At 39.4% G+C, this 25335-nt stretch overlaps 1 protein-coding gene across 4 annotated transcripts in view; it reads left to right on the top strand.

Moving 5' to 3' along the window:
- Positions 1-329: 329 nt before the first annotated feature.
- Positions 330-25335, top strand: part of fbln2 (fibulin 2) — a 54724-nt gene continuing 29718 nt past the window's right edge. The window contains exons 1-2 of one of the 4 annotated variants that reach the window (XM_035388816.1): positions 330-463; positions 6534-8073. In XM_035388816.1, coding sequence (XP_035244707.1) covers positions 6672-8073 — 1402 coding nt within the window. In that variant the 5' untranslated portion in view covers positions 330-463; positions 6534-6671. Of the gene's footprint in view, positions 538-3853; positions 3873-6533; positions 8074-25335 lie in introns of those variants that run through there. The other 3 variants (XM_035388815.1, XM_035388818.1, XM_035388817.1) reach the window with 3 other exon arrangements.

The following is a 25335-nucleotide window of genomic DNA, read 5'->3' as shown; positions in this document are numbered from 1 at the left end:
GTGTTACAGTTCAAAGTATCGGAATGCTAAAGCCCCAGACTTCCTGAAGCGATTCGAAACATAATATATGCCAACTTTGATGAATGCGAAATCCAATTGTAAAGATCAAATAAAATAATTATTGAAAGTAACAGTGCAGTATAATTGTGAGGTGTTTTACTGCCTCAGTGGAAGTTTGTAATTTACTGAGTAAAACACTTAAAGAGAACCTCAAAAAAGTGAACGAAGATCAAACATCCATGATCACCGATGTAGGTTGTTTGTAGCTGGGTGCAGCATTTGTTTAAAAAAATAAAAACCTTTCAGCGCTAAAATTCGACTCGTGTCATTGACTCCAGTGTAACGCGATCAGTTGGGCAGCGAAAAGAAACTATTGTCCCTCCCTCTCGAAGAAAAAAGGAAAAAAAAACTTGGAGGGATCCCCCTCGATACAGTGGACTGCTGAGTTAGGAACCTTGCACGGGTAAGTTAGAGTCAAATAAGTATAACTCCTTGTTTTTGGATTTCTCAACTACATGGCCCAGCATAAAACAGTAGGTAAGCACAGACCGACCTCTCAGTGTTGCATTATTTGTGCTGTTATCGCTTCGCGCAACACGTGTGTTACTATTTTAGTATGTTAAATACTAAAACTAAGGTAATGCATGCACGCGCAAAACCAATAGCGGAAAACTGTCCCGTATTTAGACTGTTAGATTGACAGTTGCGGTAATGTACTAAATAAAAAGGGCAAACAATAAAAAATGTAATGTAAGCCAGCTAAGTGAAAGCATCCAATACAACTTTGATTGCTTGATTTGTGTGTTATTTATAACATTTATAACAGGTTAAGAAATCATTGAACTACAATGTGGATGCTGTCTGTGATTATCTTGTTTTAATGTCAGAACTGTGTATGAAACATGGCATGGTTTAATCTAATCCCTGTATGAACAAGTAGGTTATTTCAGTGGGAAAGCATTACACAAAAAGCCACCGCGCGGGTAAAACGGACGACTGGTTTGGGCAACAATTAACTGAGGTGGAATTTATGCGAAGTAAAAGTGCACTTTAAATGATTAAAATCTTGCCTGTTTGACAGGAATGTTATAAAAATTCCCCTTTTATTCAGGAAAGAACAGACTGGAGGCCGTGACTGTGAATTTATCGAACGCCACTGTTAGATCCAACACATAATATTTAGTTTTTTTCAAAGATATTAATGCATTTTAGAAAATTAGAAAATATTCAGTATAATTGTGTCTGATGTAGACTGCGCAGACTGCTACAGTATTAGAAGTTGAGATGTGAAGAGTATAGCTTTTGATCTGCCTCCAGCACTTCCGAATTTCATATCTGGAATATTCTGAGTGCTTCCAATACTTTATTCAGTGAATCATTTGTTACATTTTAAACGATGGAAGCAATTTTTTTTTGGAAAATTACTTTCTTTCCAGTAAACGGAAAATAATTACAACAATATACAATCAAATTTTTTGAACGATGGTTTGTGACTTTAAATGGATGTAGATTACAGTCTTAGTTGCGAAGCAGCTTTATTAATTTAACCAACTATAAGAAGCTAGATAGCCTGGTAGCATCTGTTAAAAGTAAAATGGAGCTGACAGTGATTTTGTGTGGAAATAAATGCCAAGAAAAAGGCTTTAGTCATTAGGCCCACATAACCTGTTAGGCTACTCCCTTGACCATGATTGTTTTTGTGAGAGGATTAATTCAGAAGCACTGTGTACTGTAAGTTTTACAACCTGATAATGAAGACTTATATTTGTCTCGTTTGATACACTGTTTTGGTTTCTGTTTTAAGTAGAGTCTCTAGCGAAGTTTAACTTTCTGGATAAGATTGCTGCATTCCTCTTGACCTAAGCATTACTGGGTTGATAATTATTGGAAGTATTGTATACCTACCTACCAATAAATAGTTAAACATTTTTAATTTCAAAAGCATGTATGAATGTGAAAGGAATTCATAAAAATAAACAGTAGAATTCCACAAGAAACTTTAGGGCTGGGAAGAAAAAATATTAGAGCTAGTTAAAAGGCTCAGGTTGCTACACTGTCCAGTCATTTTTTTCCTGTGTTGGCTTTATTACTCCAGATCATTGCAAGTTTTTAAGTCACTGAATCTGATGTAAAATGATGTGTAAGACACAAAACAGAGAGTAATAACTGAGCAAAAACCCTCAATGGGAACCCTGTCCATCTCTGGATATGCCACAGTAGACGCTTACTGTATGCAGCTGCTGTGCTGGAGGGTTTGGTGTAAAGTATTCGTGAGTGTGATCATGGGGCTATGTGTGTGGTTCACATATAAGCTTCTTTTACATCCTGTTTATAAAACATTATTTTAATCTTGTTTATAGGAATCATTATGCTGTGTTTAAAAAAAAAAAAAAATATATATATATATATATTTGAAGGGGCCACCAAGGGCCATCAGTCAATGCTTTTAGTAAAACAAAGACATGTGCCATAGGTTGTCACTCTTCACAAAATATTTCCACATGATGCAGGCAAGTAGCTACAGAGGTTAATATAACATGTCGACAGAGAAAGACCTTTTCTGTCCCGTCAGTTTCCCATATGTTGAAATTCATCCTAGAAGTCACACACTGAGGAATATAGTCCTTGAAGCATAGAAAGTGCAGTCTTGTATCAATAGTGTGCTTCTCTTTGTGAGTGCTTAAACAAACCCTTACTTAGCCAACCTTATCCTGAATTTGCTAAGCCAAATTCATATGGCAGCAGTGCTCGATAGATTACCTGTATGAGCACTGACTTGTAGTTACAGTGAGCTTCGCACAGTTCTTGGGAGAGTCTATCGAGAGTTTTCAGTGCTATTTCTTTTCATATGTCTTCTTCCTCTGTGTGTCTGAACACCACTCATATGCAAATGTGTGTGAGACAGTGGATACACATTTCAGAGTCTTAAATAACTTGGACAATGATGACTGTGGAGGTGCACGTTAGCAATTATCTCAGAATTCTTTTGTCATTTCATAAAAACAAATGTGTGCTGCTCAGCAGTGGACTGACTTTTCAAAACCCCACGTGCCTGCATGAAGGCAGCTGTTAATTTATGGAAGCAGGGGGACACACAGGTGGGATGGTGACATTCCCAGGTTAACAGATGACAGACACTATTTTTTGGAGGAGATGTTTGCTCTTTTTGACAGACTGGATGCCGAGAAGAATTAAAAGGTTAACTTGTGCATCTCAAATTTTTGACATTTCATTAGTTCAAAAGTGAAAAAGAATATCCAGTGAGATTTGTTTTTGTTTGTTGTGATGACGATGCTCTTCCAAAATAGAAGCATAACTGTAATAGAAGGTTCAACACAGGCATGATTCTATTATAGTTTTATTGCCATCCTTTACTACAGTACTTTTAAAGCCATGGGTTATAGTCACTATAAGTACAAATCATCTTCTTGTAACCACTCACAGTACATGCAGCACGAAGGAATTGTGTCATATGAAGAGTCGCCCATTTTTTGTCACATAATTATGCATTGTGAATTTGTGATGCGACTGTCATTTGGATGAGTATGCTGTTTGAAGGCCGATGAAGGATGATTTGTGCTGTGAGCTCTGTGAATGGCAGTGTGAAGAGGCTGGCTGTAATAGCTGCAGTGTGGGCCATCTGGCAGTGCTGTGGTACCTTTTACTGCTGTGCAAACAAGCGGACATGACTGAGGGCCCAGTCGGGTGTCACTCACTGGTATTATTTTTGGCAGATGTGTCTTATCTCATAGGGTGGAATTTGAGACAACATTGCTCCCATATATATAAAATCTTTTTTTTTTTGCTTAATTTATTTTCTTTTCAGCCTAAAAAAAATTCTGACGGGTGACCCATGCAGACCAATGAAACTGGTTAGTTTTTTTATTTTTATTCCTGTGCATCAATTTTACATTTAACTGAAAATGTTCAGTCTTAGAGTTCAACAGGTCAGAGTCTTATACCAGATGCCACAAATAACTGAGTCTTTCTGCAAAATAAAAGCTGGTGAGGAAAAATGGTACATTTCAAATAGGTGAACTGAATGTGTTTGCTTTGGGTCTGTGCTTTGTTTATGGACAGGGTTAGGATGATATGATATACAGAAGACACATTTTACTCCCTGCTTCTTTTTCAAATGAAATGCTTGTCTGCCAATGTTTGAATTGGTTGAATTTGGACTTCCTCATTGGTTTTACAATGTGATTCCAGCAGTGTGAAGTAAAATCACTGGAGGAAGAGCCCTCATCTGCTGCCATTCATTAAACTTCTCTCATTAAGACTTTACAAGCTACTTGGGAATCTAGTCCTTTCATTGCAGCTGTTGAGTTTTTTTGGACGTATGCTAGAGGTGCCATAAAAAAGCCAAAGCCACAAAACAAATGTGTATGGTCCATACATAGTACCATGTTTTTGTCTTATTGATTTTATTAAGGCCTTGGGCCCTGTCCATGTCATCAAAATGGGATAAGCTGAAACCATTCATAAAGTTGGTGAAGCATTCATGTGTTTAAGTTTTTGGAAAATAATTGCAAAATATCATCAGCTTTTTTGTGCCATGTGTTTTTATGGTTCTATAGTCATTGTCAGATCAGCTCCTGGAAATACATGTATCCAGAAAGTAATTTTTCCATAGCGATGGTTTTGTTCCACACCAAGAACCATATTTGCACTTGGGCATGAGTAGCTGGACGCCGGTTTCCATCAGAAAATAACATCTTTTGAATTTTTCTTTGAAATTATATTATTTTACTTCAATATTTTTGTTAGCCAATTTTGCTTATATTTAGCTCTGCTTGTTTCATTTTTTTCTGTCTCTAGCAATAACAATGTGTTGTTTTGTATGTGTCTCATGTATTTCCAGGCAAGGGCCTACGGTAAGCACACTTCAAAAAACATAATTACAACTCATTGCTTGCACGTATATAAATACTTTTATTTACATGTGTAGAAATAGCTGAAGCATTTGTTTATTTAAATTTCTGCCAAGAATGGAATCTAATAAGAAACCGGCTAGTACATAATGGGTCATTCATGTTGTTTATGCATATTCTGATGTTAAAAGGAGGGGCAGATTTTCTTTAGGAAATGGCTTTGGGTTTATTTTACCGTGGGTTTTTCCTGTTCTGTGTTTACCTCCTGTGTTCCCAAACAATAGGTTTTTAAGACCAGGCAGTTGTGGGGCTGCTCAGGCAGAGCTCAGACCTGGCTTCAAATAGGAGTAATTAGTGGCTGAACAACCACCTTCTGTCTTTTGCAAAATGCAGTACTTAAAAGGGCTGTGATCATGACCGAGTATGATGCCCTACATCTTATCAGCCAGTTGAAAAATAGAGAACCAGCCAAGTATTTTCTATTAACAAACGGACATGTCATCTGAAATATTGAACTTGGTTCTGTATGTAATGCCTACATATGTCTCATGTCTGGAATGTAGGTAATTTGATTTCCACCTGCACTGACTTTCTGTGAACTCAAATCCAAACAAACTCAGATTATACAAAAAGTTTAAATATTAAACTGAACTGTGTACATATGATCATAGGTGATGTAGGTCACACAAGTATACACCGCAATGTGGCAATGAGAGACTTAGTCTGCACTTCTAAAATATCCAAATCCCACACCATTCTTTTGATAGACTGTTTTCTTTTTTGTGGTGGCTTAGTAAATTAAAACTGTGTACCTTGGAAACATGCTGGGCCATGCCAAAAATTTACCATGATGGTTTTGGAGCTTAAGATGCATGTAGAATTTCAAGAGGAAATAAAACCCTTCTGATCATCAGGTTTACATTTTAATATTGAAAAGAGAAATTTCTCTGGAATTCGGGTCACAAATGAAAAAGGTCACAAATGCAACACAAGTGCTTACAACTTCTGGGTAAGAGACTTAATGGGTAAGAGACCTAGAAGGTTAATTCCGAATTAAAAGCCACAGACCAAGTTTACTTGCAAAATCCTTTGCGAATAAAAGAAAGTTTGAAAATGATTTTACCCAGCCTTACCCATAAACACCTCTTTTTGTGCTCAAATAGCATCCCATTGCAAGCAATTCAGGAAGAAATATGTCCTAGCTGGCTCTGATGTTGGAGTAGCTTTAATCTAGGAGCCACCAATGTTCCACTCCTCAGGGTAACTGTTCTGCTCCATGGAGAATCTCACTCTTGGAAGCTGTTGCCAACAAAACTGAAAAAGCTATTATATCAAAAAGAACGTTTTTCTAAAATTTGAAGAAATATCCTCCTGCTGTGTACTGAACAGAATCCCCCTCAGGTTGCCAGAAATCCCGTCTCTGTATTGTCTGTAATCTTGTTGCAAGGATTTATTGAACGGCACACTTTGTGTCATAATCATGTGGAATTCATGTTCATAACCTCAGAATTTTGGACATATAGGCAGTTATGAAAGTGGGGCAGAGTCAAGAGGCCAGACTCAGTCTCCAGATGTGGGGTTTAACTGTGATTTAGACTGGCTGAAAGAGCTTCACAGGAAATCTACCTCATTTGGTCTCTCACTGCCTTTTCTGTCTCCTAGGTTTTGCAGAGTGGAGAGAATAGACAGGAACTGCAGTCTAATACCTGGAGGACCATAACAGATTGCCGGGATCTCTGAACTCTTTCTGATTTTGCATTTTGCATCTCAAAACCTTTTTCTAAGGGGTTTCAAAGCAAAATGGCTTTTCACCTGCTTATGAGTTCAATGATTTTCATACTTTGTCTTGGTGGCTATCATTGCCAGAAGGACTGTACTGGTGTGGATTGTCCAGTGTTGAACAACTGCATCGAGGAGGTGTTGGAGACGGGGGCATGCTGTGCCTCTTGCTTACAGACTGGGTGCACGTGCGAAGGTTACCAGTATTATGACTGCGTCAACGCGGGGTTCAGGAATGGGAAGGTTCCAGAAGGCGAGTCCTACTTTGTGGATTTTGGAAGCACGGAATGTTCTTGCCCGCAAGGGGGTGGAAGGATAGGCTGCCACTTCATCCCATGTCCTGAAATTCCTGCTAACTGTATTGACATTTTGGAACCTGCTGATGGATGTTCGCAATGTGAGCGAGTTGGGTGTGTCCATAATGAGCAGAAGTACGAGGCTGGTCACTCCTTCCACCTGGACCCCTGTCAGGTCTGCCACTGTCCAAATGATGGCGGAAGTCTGATGTGCTATGAGGTCCCTGACTGTGATCCACATGACATTCAGAAACCTATGTTGGCAGCTACCACTGAGGAGAACAGTCCAGACAGGCAGTACAATGACCCGTACATCTTTGACCAGGATGGCTCTATGGACCGCCTTTCCAAACCATACACTCTGTCCCACAGTGACACCATGCCACTTTTCAAACAGGACCAGCCTCACATTGATGAAGAAGAGGATTATGACTATCCACCCACAGGCCCTGTCAGAGATTCTCTTCCTGAACAGAGATTCCCAACAGAGCCCTCTGTGATTTTGTTCCCCCATCTTGAAACCACCGTTCCACAGGACATCAACCAAGCCGAAAAGCAAGAACTCAGAGAACGAATCGGGACTCACGAAGAAGAGACAGACACAGAAGAGGTGACCACAGACACTCCGCAGACAGTGGATGAGACAACCCCAACTCTCCAGAATGAGGTGACCACAGAAGTGTTAGAAAGAGCTCCAGAGAGCCAGATCCATCAGCAGGGAGTAGGTGCCTTCAAAGAAGGAAAAAAGTGGGAGGAAGATCAAGCTGTCACGTCAAACACTGTCACCAACACTACCTCTCCTGGAAAAGACCTGTCAGTCACGACTGACAGCAAAGATGAAGAAGCAGATAGCGTTCCTGGGAAAGAGAACGGCAACGACTTGGGAAAACAGGAGAGGCAGTCTGGAACACGCAGCCAGCTGCACAGGAAACCCCACGAACGCCACACGTTCCCCATGGTGAAGTTCAGCCCCACTAGCCAGCCGCTAGTGAAGATGAAAGCTGAGGATGGACAACCTCAAAAGAGACAGTCACAGACCCTGTTCAACTACCAAACCGAGGAGGAAGAGGAGGAGGAGGAGGAGGAGGAAAGCAATGTTCTTGAATCCTTTCCAGAACATCATGAGGGTAAGTACACAAGGCTATTATGTGAGTTCAAATGAATTTTGAAGAGACAGATGCCCATCCTTTCACACTAGTGCTTTTCACATTCCCAGCCTTCTTCAAATCCTTGTTGATCACCTCTCAGTATTGTTCTTTATGAAGCACTTTTTTTGTTTCAATGTATTATTCTGTATATATGTATAATTAGTAATGTGTACCTGTATAATGTGCATAATCAGACAATTCAAAAGTTATTTCTCTCTTTGTATCAGCTATTTCGGAAATGTAAGCAAAGATTCTGCACATAACCAGACAATTAATATCACAGTGCAAGCCTAGCAATTAATGGTCAATATTGAGTCAAAGAAACTAACGTTGTGAAGCTGTTCTCCATTGCCCAGTATTTACTGTCTACAGTCACAGTTTACTTGGCATTTCCACGCACTGAGAGAGATCAATGATTTTCATAGCTATGGCTGTAATGTGAAACTGTAATTAATTCCTGTAATGAAGAATGAAGATTACAGCTAGTCTCTGTAGAAATGCAAATATATGATGCAGTTGGCTGTCAGGGACATGAAGCCAAATTTTTCCCTGCTGTGCACATCCTTCTATGAACCGTCCCACACTTCCCTGATGAAAGCCCATACTTGCCTTGTTCTTAAAGGTAATTTATCCATATTTTCTGTGGTGTTTACAGTCATGATTAAATGAAGGCCCTGGCAGGTATTAAATTTCCCATTCAGAAGAAATAGAGTTGCAACTTTGAACTTTTAGTTGTTTATAGCTCAAATGGATGTTATTCATTGTGACTTGTATTGGAATTGGTAAGCACTTTAATGGGACCTTTGGACAATACTGCTGTGTAATTCACTTCTTCTCAGGGCTGTTGGAAAATTCTAGACTCACAATTACTGCAGTACCCCTTGGAAATTGAAGCTCTCTGAAGTCCAGATGTCTTGTAAATGATGCTAGTCTTGGAGACAGTTTGTGGGGTGTACTTAACCTCCGTGGGACTGCTTCTCATCCATTCGCTGTAACAGCTGACTGCATTTCAGTTCATTTGTTTTCCAAACCAACAAGATATGCAATGGGATTGGAATAAGCCTGCCCAGAATGTGCCACATTTATAAATGGGAAAATGCTTATTTGCCACACAGCTTGCCTGCTCTTTTACACATAATCAGGTTGTAGTCATTGGATCTCTTGGATTATTCACTCCGGAATTGCTTGTGGCTGTGTCTAAAATGACACCTTCCTTTTTCCTTTTTGTGTCCTACATATAGTGAGATAAGCAGAGGAATTACAAATCTCACTGTGTGCCAGCAGGCCATAGTCCAAGATAAACTCCTCTACCCAGCTGAAATATTTGAGCTTCTTGACAGGTAGCCTCTCCTGCACTTATCCATTCCTGGAGCGTTCAAAATTGCTCCAATTGTTTTTATTGAAAACAATCTTTCTGCTAGTCTGGCCCGATGGGGTAGTGACCCATTTCTGAGGTTTGCTGACTTTAAATTGTAGGGGGAAGAGCATTATTCATAAGAGCAACATCATGTTATCAACACCTACCAGAATGGTTAAGGGGGCATCCAGGGCAGAATGCTATTGGACAACATAGAAGCTGGTCATGCATGCTGGTAAATTAGAGCAACAACAGAGATGAAAGTGAACACACTGACAATACCCAGTGCCGGTTCCTGTTATTCTGCCTCACCACAGCTGGTTTAACTAGCTAGCCTCACACAGGCTAGCAGTAGAGTATTGCAGTTGGTCACCTCCTGAGATGCAAGTCCCTGGGTTCACTGGCTTCATTATGATTCCCTGCTCACTCATAGTATAAACCTGTTCTGAGTAGAGTAAACCGGTTTGCAGACAAAATGGCTACAAAATATGTATGCAGTAGGGTAGCTAATACACAGTCAATGTTTCCTCTGATTTGCTTCTGAGTGTGTCCTTTAGGGCCTTTATTTAATGACCTGCAGTATTCAATGTATTTCAGAAGGAAACTGAAAATTTAGAGATTGATGTCTGATATCTGTGTCACAGGTTTTTTGCACATGGTTCTCAGCTCAGTATAATCACATTTCAGATGCTTAATGAGTCTTTTTATGTCACAGTAATTTTTGAGCTATTTGCTGCTGAGCTGAACAATTTAAATTGATAGTTGTGATTTTCCAAGCACAGCAAATTGCTTTACGGTGTTAACTAAAATTTGTGCTTCACCCACTCCCTTGGTCAAGATAGAATTTTGTTTAAGTCATACAATTGAAGTATCTGCTTTTATTTACTCAGCAAGGCCTTTTAATGAAAAAATGATAACAAGAAGGCTTATTTGGGGCTTCAATGCTCTGAAAGTCTCTGAGTATCATCTGACATTTGAAGACACGATCCTGCTTCACCTACATTATACGCAAGGCTTTGGAGTCTGTTTCCTCTGTCTCAGTCTTATTTCTGATCTCTGAAGGTTACTAAATGAATAACACATGATGGCAAGATGAAACATCTAGAGGTCTTGCACAGTGCAGTGAAACTGACAGGTAGATGATACAATCTTTGCTTAGATCTAACTTTGATAATGATAATGATAACAACTGTGAAAACAATAATGGTGACATAGTGATTCTTCTGACCTGAATTTCCTATTCAAACAGGGAATCCCTGACCTGCTTTTTTGGCACGTGTATCATACTCCGTCATAATCAATAGCTTTAAAATCTGAATGCTGTGCAGTTTGTTTCATTTGATCCAATGTTTGCTTGGCATACTGCACAGATTATAACACAATAGTCTTGTGTGTGCGTACTGCACAGATTATAACACAATGGTCTTGTGTGTACATACTATACAGATTATAACACAGCGGTCTTGTGTGTGCATACTGTACCGTTTATAACACAGCGGTCTTGTGTGTGCATACTTCACAGTTTATAACACAGTTGTCCTGTGCGTGTTGGTAAATCCAGCAATTGCATTCCACCCTCATGTTCCCCCAGGGGCCGTCTTTCAGGTCAATGTACAATCCAGATCTAGGGCTGCATTAGAGCTTCTCCAGTCATCTGTCCCCCAGTCCGAGTCATGTTACCAAGACAAAATATAACGTAAATGTGCCACGGCAGTCCCAATGTGCGAAACGATGAAAAATAAAAGCAAGCACTGATTCACTGTGTTTCCCTATGCCAATTCAGTCTGTTACATGCTGGAAAAGATGGACGCAGGACTGATTGGTTGATTGTTAAATGAGTCCTTTCTGATCCCTCTGTAGTGTCAGCTATATAGTGTTGTTTCAGGTAATCCAATGAATCATCGATTTGGCTGCTTTCATGTGGCTTATACATGATACAGGACACGCTTTTCTTTACAGTTTGTGTTTGTATCAGGTAGCATTCCTGTCTGCCACATCCATTTTCTTTTTTTACCAAGGACAAATCCCAGCCGTTTGTTTAGTTTTTGTTTGCTGGCACGCTCCTAGCTTGTCTGCTGTGTACCTACAAACCAATTCCATGTGGTTACCTCCCATCCTTCTACCACTGCCCTTGAGTTTTATGAAAGCAAATATGGTGCGTTAATCACTTTCGTAGTGCGTCCGTTTGAACTGGGATTTGGAAGATTTCCAGTGTAAACACATGTACAGTATGTGTATGTGCATTCGTGTAATGTGTGTGAGGGACATGTCAGACTTGCATTTCTCTTTGTTCTCTATGCAAATCAGGAAGCCATCTGCTATTATTTATCATTTCCCTTTCCTCAGGATGTAATACTAACACATAGATCATGGTGCAGTCTCTGGGCTCAAGAATCATAAACCACATTCCAGTTTTGATGGAGATAAAAGCACCAGCCATTACTGTGCTTTTCTGTCAAAGTATGCGGGCTGCAATTGCCAGTGCTGAGTGTATTATTGCCATAATTATATTTATTTTTACATGGAGATTTATGCCTTAGTGACTGTGCTTGGCTTTCAGGTTTAACACGAGTATGGATCTCCGTAGTTAGTGGGGTTTTAAAAACATAAAAATGTGGAATATATATATTATATGCACTTATCCTCGTTTGCATTTATTTTCAGGGTCTGGCCTGGTCAAGTCTGCATTATGCTTTGTAATTTATTAGATTATATTCTGAGATGACAGCATTATGTATTCCCCTCCTCTGAAAGCATGTTAATATACTTCTTCGCAGTCTTTTCATGTGTTTTTACATACACACAGACACATATAGAACATGTGCAGTACACTTCCACACACTCCATGTCTTAAACAGTCCCATGGTGTCTTCACAATTTGAAACAATTTCTGACAAACAATTAATTGTAGCTTCATAGTGATTCATATGTCACATTGTAAATGACTAATAGGTAAGGGCCATTAGAACTGGACTTGGAAATCGGATGTATGCCTCATAATTAACCACAATATAAAGATACACCATTAGTCTGGAGGTTTTTAAAGTGAGCTCAGATATTTTGTTCTGGCTCTTAGAACACACGAGAGCTCTGCTTTGAGAGGTTCCAGGGGCATGAATGTACAGCTATAATGGAAAATGTAATTATTTATCTAAACAAATTTTTTAATTGGCAATAGGATTTGCATTAGGCCAGTGTGGAGAGTGTGTATGCTTTTTTCGCTGGCTGGAAATTTTAGAAATGTTGTGATGCATTTCCTCCGAGAGGGAGAGTTTGTTCAGTACCACTTTGACACAAATCTTCAGATAGAGGGAATTCTGGTATGTATGTCAATGTCTGTATGATAAACATTTTCAATTATGGTTGATGTCTATGTAATGTGACAAAAAGTGCTGATTTATGCCATTCCTCTTGAGGGAAGTAAGAGTACTATTGATGGTGGAGGGAAATAGGCCAGGCACAGGTCTGTTATTGATTAAATAACTTTGGCATCCTCAGTAGGGCGACAAGGGGGGAGAAGACATAGTTGGAAGTTTTTACATGGTTTTGAGTTCAATTTTTTATTTTTTTTAAATTTGGCTGCCCAATTTCATATGCCTTATTTCCACATTTGCCAAGCACACAGAATCTTTCTCTCTTTTTTTGGGAAACTGGGTGTGTGCCCTCAGCATGCCGTGATGAATTGCTGAACTAATCAGCACCTCTTTAGACTGATATAATTTGCAGAAGTGTTCAAAATAGTTTCAGTTCCTTCATGTAATTGCCCTTAATGCATAAAGTGAGACAGAGTGTGGCATTCTGCCAGATCAGCACAGCCTGTCCTTCCACACGCTGAGTGCCGTCACCTGCTGGAGCTGGTCTGTCTCAGTTCAGCACCTGCTACCCCAAAGGTGCTGAACAGTCAGCCGGGGTATTTCATTAAGAGCTCGTATGAGGCGGTGATGACAGCTTGCGGTACTTGTTGTCTGATCTCCTTCCAGTATTGTGAAAGTGGTGGGGAAGATGGGATGGAATCACTGTCGTACATTTGGATTTCCAGTCAACAGCAGCTCTACCACCCAGTAGCCCATCTCATGCTAAATTAAACACTTCAAACAGGGGATGGGAGCTGTTAATAATTTGATGGGAAGCTTAGGAACAAAAAGTAGGTTGCGGCTCTTGGAAATGCAGTCATAAGGTCAGTACGGGCAGTCTTCCCCCTCCGCCTAGCAGAAAGTCAGTGTCACGAGGCAGTGACACTCTTTTGGAGATGTCCTCCTGAGGCGTGGATGCACTCTGGTTATTATTAAATCCAGTGGCATTTACTGTACTGCAAAGAAAAGGGGTGTTCCCCAGTGTTTTGGCCAAGTTCCCAATCTGCTCACACAGTCTAATCATCTGCTGGTATTTCTAAATAAATCCTTGCCTCTCCATTTCAACTGATGTCTAGTTATTCTGGCCCAAAATGGCTGCTGTACTTCACCATGGTGTGGGCTACACAGTGTCTTCCACTCACACTCTAAAGCACTTTCAGTTTGTTTAAAGAAATACAAGGTGTAATGAAAATAAATATCGCAGGACACATCATAAATACTGCTGACATTTCTGCGCATGCTGTGGGATGATTTCATAGGCAAGGATATGGCCCTTGTAATCACAAAGTGGTTGTAATTGTTTGCAGAGCTCAGCTTTCTCTAATCTGCATCTGTGAAGCAAGCATCAGATTAATCATAGCCAACAGTGTCTTTGTTCAATATGGCAACAATTTGACAGATTTCATGAAGTATATGTCTTTAATGCCACAGATGAATGATGGGCTATTTTTTCAGCTGAGTGAGTGATCCTGAAACAGCTCTCCTGTCCTGCTGTGAGCTGTTGATTTTGGCAGGGGGAGGATATGCAGAACCACAGTAACCCCTCCCAACAAATAGGGTGGGGAGGTGGGTTTGCTTGAGGCCAACTCTGATGAAAAACGGAATTGCACATTCACCCGTTGCAACTGCCCAAACTTTATGTTAAATCATCCCAGGGAAAAACAAACTAATGACAGATGTGGTATTTATCAGGTGTACTTTCACAACTCTGTAATGTCTGTACTTTAATTTGACATTGCTCAGATTGCTCAGGGTTTCTCCCTTTATGTCATTTAATAGTGTTTTCTGAGAGTCCCTTCCCCATTTTGGAAAAGGTCACATCACTATGTGACACGTAGCCAAGTAAGGAGCGCTGCCTATGAAGTGTGTGGTTCCTATCAACCAGGTTCCTGCGGACCATTATTCACACTGTCAATGAATATGCCATTGAATTATTGAGCATTTTCTATGTGACACACCATGGGTGGTGATCAGTGTACTGCATATAAGCAACTCTCAGTGGCAACAATGGGTAACCTGTAGACATCTGGTCAGAGGCTAGGAGGAGTTTGTTCAATAGTTGCTCAAGGACCTTAGCTAAACCTCTGCCCACCAACCCCAATGTCCTGCTGTTGCAGGCTTCCATTCACAATCCCCTACTTATATTATAAGAACTTTTATTCTATAAGGCTCAACCTGCACTCACAGTGAGCACCTTTACTGGCTGGGTCACTCTGGAGCTTGACTGCTCGACTGGCTCTTTCACAATGATTCAGGATGGCACAAAATACTGGGCTCTTTGGAGCTGTTTGAAAAGTTTCAGTTTAGTATATTGACAAAAATATGTGCAGCTTAAAGGTGGACAAGTAACTGTGTGAATGTATCATGTATCTCATTCCTATGCAACAATTATGCTGCTGGTTTTCCTGAAGTAATGAAGCCCACATGGACATTTGAATTTTTTTTTAATTTTATTTTTTTACTGCAGGACAAGTAGCCTTGGGTGGGTATTCATTTTCTAGTCACTGGGTCAATTAAATATTCGCTGTTCAAGGTAAAAGTACATTGTTCACATTGGAAATCTCTTTAATAACCCCCTGACATGAGATGTTTTGTGTTTTATTGCCTAAATTACATTTGCTGGTTACATTTTTTAGAACACACAATCAGGAAGTATCTTGTAAAAGCACTCCTGTGTACAGTATAAATAAATGTACTCTTATATACAACTTAAGATCAACATAACCAATGTGCCAGTGGTTTTGAGTATTATGTTTAAACGCTACACCCAAGGAGAATGCTACACCCTTTCCCCCTCTTTGCTATTTTTTCTGCGTTCCGAGAATTGGAATTAAGAAATTTCTCAGTTTTTTGCATAATCTCCCCCTCTGAACCTTGAAATCATTTTAAACGTGTCTTTTAGGGTTAGTGCGTCAGAACTACAAATACTCCATGTATGTCTGTCAATAGAATAGGTGCCATGGCTTCAGCTTTGACCCTTGGGTGGACTGGCCTTCTTAAAGGTCACTGGGTTAAAAAAAAGCGTTTTGAATGATGTCATCATCCCAGAACACGGAATATTCACAGATGGTAACGGTTGAGTAATGATTGTTATTAAGTCCATGTGAAGAAATTATCATCTGTGGTGGAGCAGGGAAAAAAAATAAATATATGAACTAGATCCATGTTATTTACTGGCTTATATGTCGATGGATACCTTCGCAGATGAAACAGGACCAAGATGAATGATGTTATTGCCGTTAACTCTGTCCAGGAGGTTTGTCCTTCTGATATGATGTGGGATCTTTAGGGCTTGGGGGTTTCATTTGAAGTCTTTGTCTGAAAGCACCATTACCTGTGATGGATGAGTGTTCCCTGTTATTGCTTTCAAGCTTGGGGATGGCTAGGTGCTGCCCCCATGAGTGCGAGTAATTTCTCCACTCCCATGGGGTGGGGCCAGAGCCCCTGATTCGGCAGTATAATTACTGGGGCAGTCTGCAGGCAAACTTACAAGCTCCCCGGTGACCTTATGTCTTAGATCTCTCTACGAAGGCCTGAGGTCGAGCATTGGGGTACATGTGTGGGGACGCTGCCAAACCAAGACATTGGCTGGCTCACTCTGCTCGCAAAGCTGCATTGCACCCCGTGACATTGCATCTGTGAATGAGCCAAGAAAAATATTGAGGCTCCCAGACAGTTTTTAGTAAATCTCATTCATTTCTTACATTGTCATGGGGAGAGAGAAAAAGGAGAGAAGCAGAGGATCTTGCCTTTTGTTTCTCCCTCTCTCTCTCTCTCTTTCTCTCCTCTCTCTGTCTCTCTCTCCTGCTCTCTCTCTTGCTCTCACACTCACTGTGCCACTCTCCCTCTCTGAATTATGTGTAATACAATAATACTCTGTTCCAAACCAACAGCCTAAGTAGGAAAGCAGCAGCGACTACTTCATTAGTTTAAAGAAAGAACTCTTTGTATGAGAAAGGTCTCTGAGCAGGTCCAACTTGCACGTTTTTGCTTCTACTACATTACTGGTAAAATACATTAGGGTGACTCTTTATTTCGCTCACTGGAAGATATAACTCAATGCCACTTTTTATAGGCCATAAACAAAGTGCTGATGCTGCATATTAATTTTTCCTTTTTTTCATACAGCATTTTATGACAGAGCTAGAAAGAGTGTGTGTGTGAGAGAGAGAGGGGGTTTTTCAGATAGTTATCCATACTGGACATAGTCTGGTGGAGAATGTAGCCTTATCTCAGAGTGCAGCTAAGATAACTGTACACTTGTTATCACTTCCACCCATTGTTTGAATACTAAGAGGAATGGAAGTTGGTGTATACTTACCTCTAGTCAGAGTGATACCGCAGGTTTTCAGAGTCAAAGTTTCTGAAGCATGAGGAAACGAGGGTTGGCATGTCCAGCTAATTCTGAACTATTGTGTTTATGGAGGAAGGCAAGAGACATGCTAGGCCCGGAAAACAGCCCTGAAAGCTTGCCGTGGCTAAATTAGAAGTCATTGTGCTGTACAGAAATGAGACGCTCTTCCTGTATTGGAAAACTGATTGCACAGGCACGAGGCATTTGTGCTTTTCACTGCCGTCAAGATATAAATCTCAATATTGAAAACAGAGGAATTCATGGGAGTTGCTATATTCTGAAGCAGCATGAAACAAGAAATAACATGATCCTAAATGAATGAAAATGTGAGCTATCTGGAGCCATGTGCAACTGCTGTCCAATACTTCCTGTAAAATCACTGTTCTTATAGTGCTGGGATGTTAATAGCAAACAGTATTGCTCTGGTCCTTGTGGTAGATTAACTGTCCAGTCCAAACACAAAAATTTCCTTAAGAAAGAAATGAGGTCATTATGGGTATAATACAGGATACCATTGTGGGAGGATTTGCCATGGCAAGGAGTGATGACCTGAAAATGAGCTAGTTTAGCTATTTTGTTTCTTGCTTTGTAAACCTTCAAATAAGAAGGTTTACAAAGCAAACATCTTTTTGCAAAAAAGAAATGTTGCTTGTGATGCTCTAAGGTTGAAAATAAATGTATATACAAGGGCAAATGTCAGCTTGGTCTGGGATTTGGTATTTAGGATAAGTATTTCCTGAAATGCAGGTGTATGTAGGCCCCAGTGGAAAGTTTTCAGGATTGATTTACAATGTGTGTTTTACTTCAGCTTGGCCCTTGTTGCTCTGATTGGCTGGGATGGCAGTCTACACTGAGCTCAAGACTCAAGGGTGAATTCTGGGGTATTATCACAGGGAAGAATGTAAGTAACAGGTGCTGTGCCTTATATCATTAAATTTTCCCAAATGTTAACTTGGTAGCATTAGTTTTAAGTATAAGAGCATCAAAAAGAAAACTGAAAACCACTGAAAATCAGGATAAGTTCATTAGAAAAGAATTAAAAAGCTGAGCTTTTTTTTATACATAGGACACAGACATATTTTTATTGATTTGGCTCTGCACTACACAATTTTATATTTGTAATCAAACAGTTCACACGTGGTTGAAATGCACAGTCTCAGCCATTATTGGAGGGTATTTTGAAAATACATTTCAGTTTAATCATGTAGAAATTACAGCACTTACAAACCATTTCAGGGTTTGCTAATGTTTGGGACAGATGGTGTCACAGGTGTTTCTGGTTAATCAGGTGTGTTCAATTGCTTCCTTAGTGCAGGTATAAGGGAGCTTTCAATATCTAGTATTTATTCTAGCCTTTGATTGCTATTGGCATTTGTCAACACAAGGACCAGGGATGTGACAATGAAAGTCAAGTAAGCCATTATGAGGCTGAGGAATAAGATAGAAAACTGTCAAAAACATAGGCAAAATCTTAGACTAACCAAACCTAATGGTTTGGAACATCATTAAGAAGAAAGAGAGCCCTAATTCTACACACACACAATGCCTGTAGAACTACTTGTAGAAACTTGTGGTGACTACTTCACTCTGATGGTAAGGTATCAATAACAGAGGAAAGGGAAGGGGGCAAATACCTTTTCATGGCACTATATATATATATGAAATGTTTCAGTCAAACAACCTTCATCTCTGATAACTAATTAAAATGAGTCAGAGTAGAAACAGCTTTTAATAGCTGTATGGGCCAGTTATGGACCGTTTTGGCAGTTTCAGGTCAGTATGCATTTGTTTTGTGTTAAATTTAGATGCACAATCCTTTTTATCTGTTATTTATATTTGCACACGGCCACAAGGTTTTGGAATGAGACAGAATGAGTTTCATAACTCTTATGACTGAGTTTTAAGTGGAAGCTTCAAGTAATAATGAGACCCAGATTCCATTTACCTGCAAATGGAAAATTTAGTTAGTGTAATTAAGCCAGGGCTAATTATTTTGTTATTTACCATTATGCGTTTGGGAGTTTCTTATATTCCTTTGAATTAATTATTTAATATGAATATGATTTGGAGGAAAATGTTTGATAAACTAAGTTCATCAAAGTTAAGGACGGTGCCCATTGTAGTCAGTTTGAATCTGGACCTTTGTCTCCGATGGGGAGAGTGGGTTTGCCTGTCTTTCCAGGCATGTATACACAGCCTGACAGAATTGAGTATAGCACTGTGGAGTTTGTGATTGGAGGGTTTGAGGCTACAGTGTGCTAACAGGATGACCATTTAAGATTTAGATGTCTTTCTAGCTATTTCACATCTACTGACTACAAATGGGCCATGCCACTCCGTATGTCTGTATGGATAGAGCTCTTTAGCCGGGTGATTGGTGGTGATAGATTACATTTGATGGATGCCTTGAAGTGGCTGGTAGGGGGTGGCCACGAAAGAGAGGCAACAGATGTGTGAATGACTCACAAATAGGCCAAACAAAATATAAATGATACAATGGGAAAAAATTACAATGCATGGACTAGTTATTAATTACAAATGTAGTATTGTGAAATAATGCAGTCTAATCATTCATCTCCTTGTATTATATTGGGTTGCTTCATAACCAACAAAAATGTAGTAGGTTACAGGATTTGACATGAATATTTTGTTGTATATAAAATCAAAATTTGTGCTAAAACTCTATGACTTTCTAACCTTCTTGGTGTAGAATTTAGAACATAGGTATGATTTCCATCTTACCTGTGAATATTGCTTCATAAAATATATGCCTACAATGAATCCTGCTGGAGGGAGAGGGAGAGAGAGCAAGAGGGTTCATGGTGGCCATATTTTTTTATGAAGCAATATTACATGAAGTGGCTGGTTGGGGGTAGACATATAGAGCAGGGTTCATGGCGGCCATATTTTTATGAAGCAAATTTCACGCTACAAATTCCCTTTGTTTCAAGGTTTCACGTGCCTGGGAGGTCGAGGTTTGCTACTGAATGGCACTAGCTCCTGTTAGTGGCCCAGGGTCGGCATGCTTGTGATTAATAGACTCTTGTACACTATCTGGAACGTTGCCATCTGGACTGCACCCAACATAAATCTGCCATCCTTAGTTGTTACCTTAGTTATCAGCCTCTTAGGGTGCATTAGGATTTTAATTACCCTAGCTGCTTGCGGACGGCGAGGGTGATTCACTGTCGAGGGGCACTGCGTTGCATCAAGCCACTGCTATTTATGTGTTTGATCAGTGCATGGACCTGCCCCTGGGCTAATATATTGCAAGGTGATATAAAGTTCTGGCTGTATGCATATACTGTAAAGGGCCTGACCAATGAGAGGTCATGAATCCCTGGAATTGTCCCTGGTGTATTAGCAGTCTGTTGTTCATTGACATACTGACTGAGAAAGAGGCTGCGGAAGTGTATGACGTTTCCTTAGAGAGAGCCATATGTCTCCTCGTGTCATGAGCCAGACAAGTGGGAGGCGGAGCAGCGCCTAAGTTGACTGGGAACCATGTATGTTATAGAGAGTACGCAAGGGAGAAAAATACGTCTAGATGTGTCATGTAAATCCATTTGGTGCTGTATTTTGGTTGTTTCTCACTTGTTTACATACTTCAAGGCCTCAGTTTATCTGGCCTGCAAGTTCAAATGTAAGAAAAATGTGAAAATGTTCTACAGACATTATAGTCTTGGTTGCCATGGAGCTAGATCCTGCCCAATCAGACAAGGATGTGAGAGACCTATGTTTTGCAGAATGTGCTGTAGGCAGTTCATAACAATGGCTTATCAATCAGGCTGGAGGAAAATATGGAAAAACTCCTCACAAGAGACACTGAAACCTAAATCAGCTTCAGTTTTATTCTTAAAGGGTGCCGTTGGTATTTGCTCCTATGGAGTTTGCTGGAGCTTGAAATTAATTGAAGATTTTCAGGAACATCAGGCCTTTAAAAGTAAACACAGGGAAAGCATAGAACAATTAACAATAAGCAATAGTGTCTATACCTTGAGCTTGGTGGGCCATGTCTTCAAAAAAAAGATAAATAAAAATAGTCTAGTTAACATAATAAAATATTCAAAATGTGGTTAACATGTTTAAGCTGTTAAAAGATGTTATCACTAATAATAATAATAATAATAATAATAATAATAATAATATAATTGGGTTGTAACATAAATGATTTATGGTCCATGAGTGCAGAGTACAGTCAAGCATGTCTTTCTGCACGTAATGATGACTATGATCATTATAATGAGGGGGGAAGTGATGATGATGTAAACTATGACTATGCACAATTTTAGGGTTCTGGTTGTCGTTATAGTGCAGCACTGCCTTGACCTCTGGAAAATGCACAAAGGTCAACGCTTTAAAACTGTCTAATGGATTTTGCAGTTCAGTTTTTATCATGTCCGCAGTTAATCTGTTTCAGGACTGATCAGCCGATTAAAATAATATGGCAAAGGTCTTTCATGTCCTCCACAAGAGGAACTGTGCTTCTTGATTGCTGATTGAGGGTAATATTCAGGCCATCAAAGTCAATAATTCAGGATGGATGCCAAACACTAAAGAGCAAGTGACAAGTGTGCGGTCAAAATGTTAAATGGAGGGCCATATAAATGGCATGATGCTGATTGTGACTTCACTGTGTAATGTTGGTGCTGTTACAGAGGTTTATGATGGCAAGTGTGTTGTGTACACATTCATTTAGCCATTGATTTAATGCTCTTACGAGCAGTCAGTCACATTAGTTCTCTCTATTCCTAGCTCTACCTAGTTTTTATACTTTATACCTCCTAAAGAGATTTGTGGATTAAATTGCTGTTGAAATGTGTGAGTTGCACGGCTTGAGAAAGAAGTTTTAAATTGTTTTTGCTTATTGTTTTTTTTTTTTGCATTACTGTGCTGATATTTAACAAAAAAAGAAAACAGAGTTGTTGATCTTATTTGTCGGGCTCATGAAATTGCTTATTAAAATTTTCATCCCCCTTTCATATCTGCATGGGACGGGATGGGTTCCTGCTATGCCTTATTTAACAGCATCAGTCATCTTTGGCTGTAGCACTCAGCATTTGGCACCCTGGAGAGATCAGTCTGCCTTCCCCAGACTGAGCAGACATTTAAAACAAACCCAAAGTGTTTCTATTAAAGAAAACCACACTTTCCCCCGATTCCTATTGATTTCACTCCTGTGACACAGCCATTGCCATTTGAAGCCTGATGGGCTTGGTGATTTTGAATGGGTTTAAAGGCCTTTCTCCAGCTAATCTGCAAATCTGAATTCCAAACTGTTATTGGCCTCATGATCCATCGTGTCAGCTTATTTTCGCTTTGTTAAAACAAAGATGTTTTGCTCCTGGTGTTGAATGCTTTTTTACCGCACCAGAGTGCTATTCATTTGAGCATTTCCTAGAGTGCAACCTGATATGCACTTGGAAAATCACGTCCTGATATAATTTGGTGATGTTTTTGATCTGATATTGGGAGAGTCAGGAAGGAAAGTGAACATGGATGGCAGTTTAAATGCCACAAAAAGCATCTCTTTGAGCCAGTGGTCCACACTTCTGGTCATGGAGCTCTGAAGAGTCGGCTGACTTTAATTGTTACTCAGAGCTTGAGTAGCACAGCAATTAAAGAAGTTGATTACACTCAGGTTAACTCAGGTCACCTGATTTCTTGCATCTGAATTGTTAACTGATGTTGAGCAACAAACAAAAACCAGCTGACTTTGTGGTACTCCAGGACCAGGATTGAGTATCACTGCAGTAAAAAATGGAATCCATATAAAACAGGGTTACCCAATCTTTTCCGAAAAGGGCCAGTGTGGCTGTTGTTTTTTTGGTTTAGCCCAGCACTAATACACTTGATTCTACTTAAAGTTTTTTTTGAAGACCAGATTGGTTATTTTGTTGAATCATGAATTTATTTTTAAAACTTTTTTCTGCAAGTTAGATGCTATATAACTGCTCTTGTTTTTAGTGTGGGCATTTCCCTCTGCTTCTAACAAGACCTATCATGTCCCTGTACAAAATTTAAAAATACTGCAGCTTGTTCATGGTTGTAAGTAATCAAACTTGAATTTCACACGTGAGTATCGCTTGTAAGCATTGTTGTCAATCGTCTCCTGTGCTTAATTAGTGGAAATTACTAGATTATTGAGATGGTGCAGATTGAATAATTGTTTGAGAAGGGGCTTGACAAAGAGGCTGTTGCAACCTCTAGCAGGCAGAGGACTGAAGTACAAAGCAAGAAAACAAGGGACAAACTGGTGGCCTACTTATAGTACATCCTTACCCAAGCAGGGTTTTTGAGTTTTAGTTTTAAAAATGTACTCACATCAGAGGATGAATTTTATGGCTGTATGGGTTACCTGTGTACAAAAACATAGTTTTAAATCCCAAACCCATGATATTACTTTGTTGCAACAAGTACAAAAAAGTAAAGTGAAGAAGACAAATATTTTAGAGAAATAGTCTACAGATACTGTAACCCTATTACTTCTTTTCAATTATTTACAAAAATATCACTGGGCTTTATATTCACGCACTGTCATTTCTACTTCCATAACATTTTCTGTTCACATATGGCCATGATGAAAAATGTTTATCCTCACTAGCAAGAGACAAAGAAATATCTTTCCTGGTTAGTTAAGGGAGGTTCTTCTGTGAACATGGTTAATTTTATGGCAGACATCTGCTGCACAGATGACTTCTCAAGGGCCTAAACCTTGGGTAAGAAGAAACTGAAATTGCACTTGCATTTACTGCTCGCATAGCCATGTGTCCATTCAATGAGACATTTTATCTGTGTGACGAGGTCGCATTATATGGTCACCCCTGGGTGAGCAACCTTTTCTAATATTAAACTCCTCTTTCATTATGCGACCTTCTCCCCTTTGATGGTTCAGCCTGGCTCTAGACAGTGACACTGATTAAAATAATCAGGCTCCATTTACAGTTCAAGGCATTGGTGCAGTGATAATACACCACCCATAGACAGTGGCCACTGAGAATATAAATTGCCTAATGCAGTCGACTCAGTTTTCTATTTAATAAATGTCCAAATCATATAACTGATATTAAATTATGTGTTTTCATTTATTTAAGCTGTAATTATACTTTGCATACTTTATGTGGTTGTACATTAATCATACCACTATGCTGTACTTAATACTCATGGTTAAATGCGTACAAGAATTAAATTGTGTTTGATAACTGGAATGTTGTTAAAACACAAACATCATACATTCAAGATGTTAGGCAAAGGTCATTTTTACGATGGCACATATATTCTTCAGCACCAGGTCTCTTTAGTGCTCTGTTTTTAAACACTGTTAATGATCTGTTTCAAAGGGGACTATTAAAAACGACAGAGCTCAGGAAAAATATGTAGGATGGAGCTTGTACAGAAAATTATTTATTAAGTGTATTTTGGAGATTTCCTGCAATATAGTAATTCCTGTATTTCAAAACTGTTTAGATAAACAGCTGCAATATGTGTCAGTGCAAATATGATTACACAAGGGTGGCAAAATGACAGAAGCCAGACTTTTTGTATTCTACAATTTTGATTAATTACCCAATTTCTTGAAGTTTTATATATTTAATATTAAAATGGTATTTCCCCTGTGCCGCTGTACAAATAAACAAATAAGAACTCGAACAATTCATATTTTTGGAAGAACATAAATCATTCTTATGCCCGTGAAAGTTATGCCCGAGAAAGTTAAACAGGAAAGACAGGAAGTTTTTCTGGTTCATGTGGAGAGAAGTTTTTTGTTTTGCTTTTGTCCGCTGGTACATTTCTGTTATTAAGTGCTGTGATGTGCTCTTTTCAGGTTCACTCCCTTTCCCCATGGAATACCTTCCTACCTAATTAGTACTTTTCAATTTGCATGTGGATTCTTCAAATTCTGAAACATTCTTTGAAGACCTGGTCATTCCTTTGCACTTGTCTAAACTTTTATAGATGCCATTTTGGTTCTACTTTAATGCTGTGCATATGTGTTTTGTGTTTGCCGTGGTGTGTTCAAAGGCAGGTTTTCAGTCTGGCATGCAGCTTAATGACAGGCACAGGGAGCAAGAAGCACTCTAATCACTCTTGAAACCCCCCTGCAAGGACACAAGGCAAGCTAGATCATTAGAGAACCTAACTGATTATATTTGGTTTAGTTACTTGATTAAGAACCT

Source organism: Anguilla anguilla, chromosome 13 (genome assembly GCF_013347855.1).
Source record: "Anguilla anguilla isolate fAngAng1 chromosome 13, fAngAng1.pri, whole genome shotgun sequence".
NCBI classification, from domain to species: Eukaryota; Metazoa; Chordata; class Actinopteri; order Anguilliformes; family Anguillidae; genus Anguilla; species Anguilla anguilla.
This window is presented reverse-complemented; position numbering and strand designations above follow the sequence as displayed.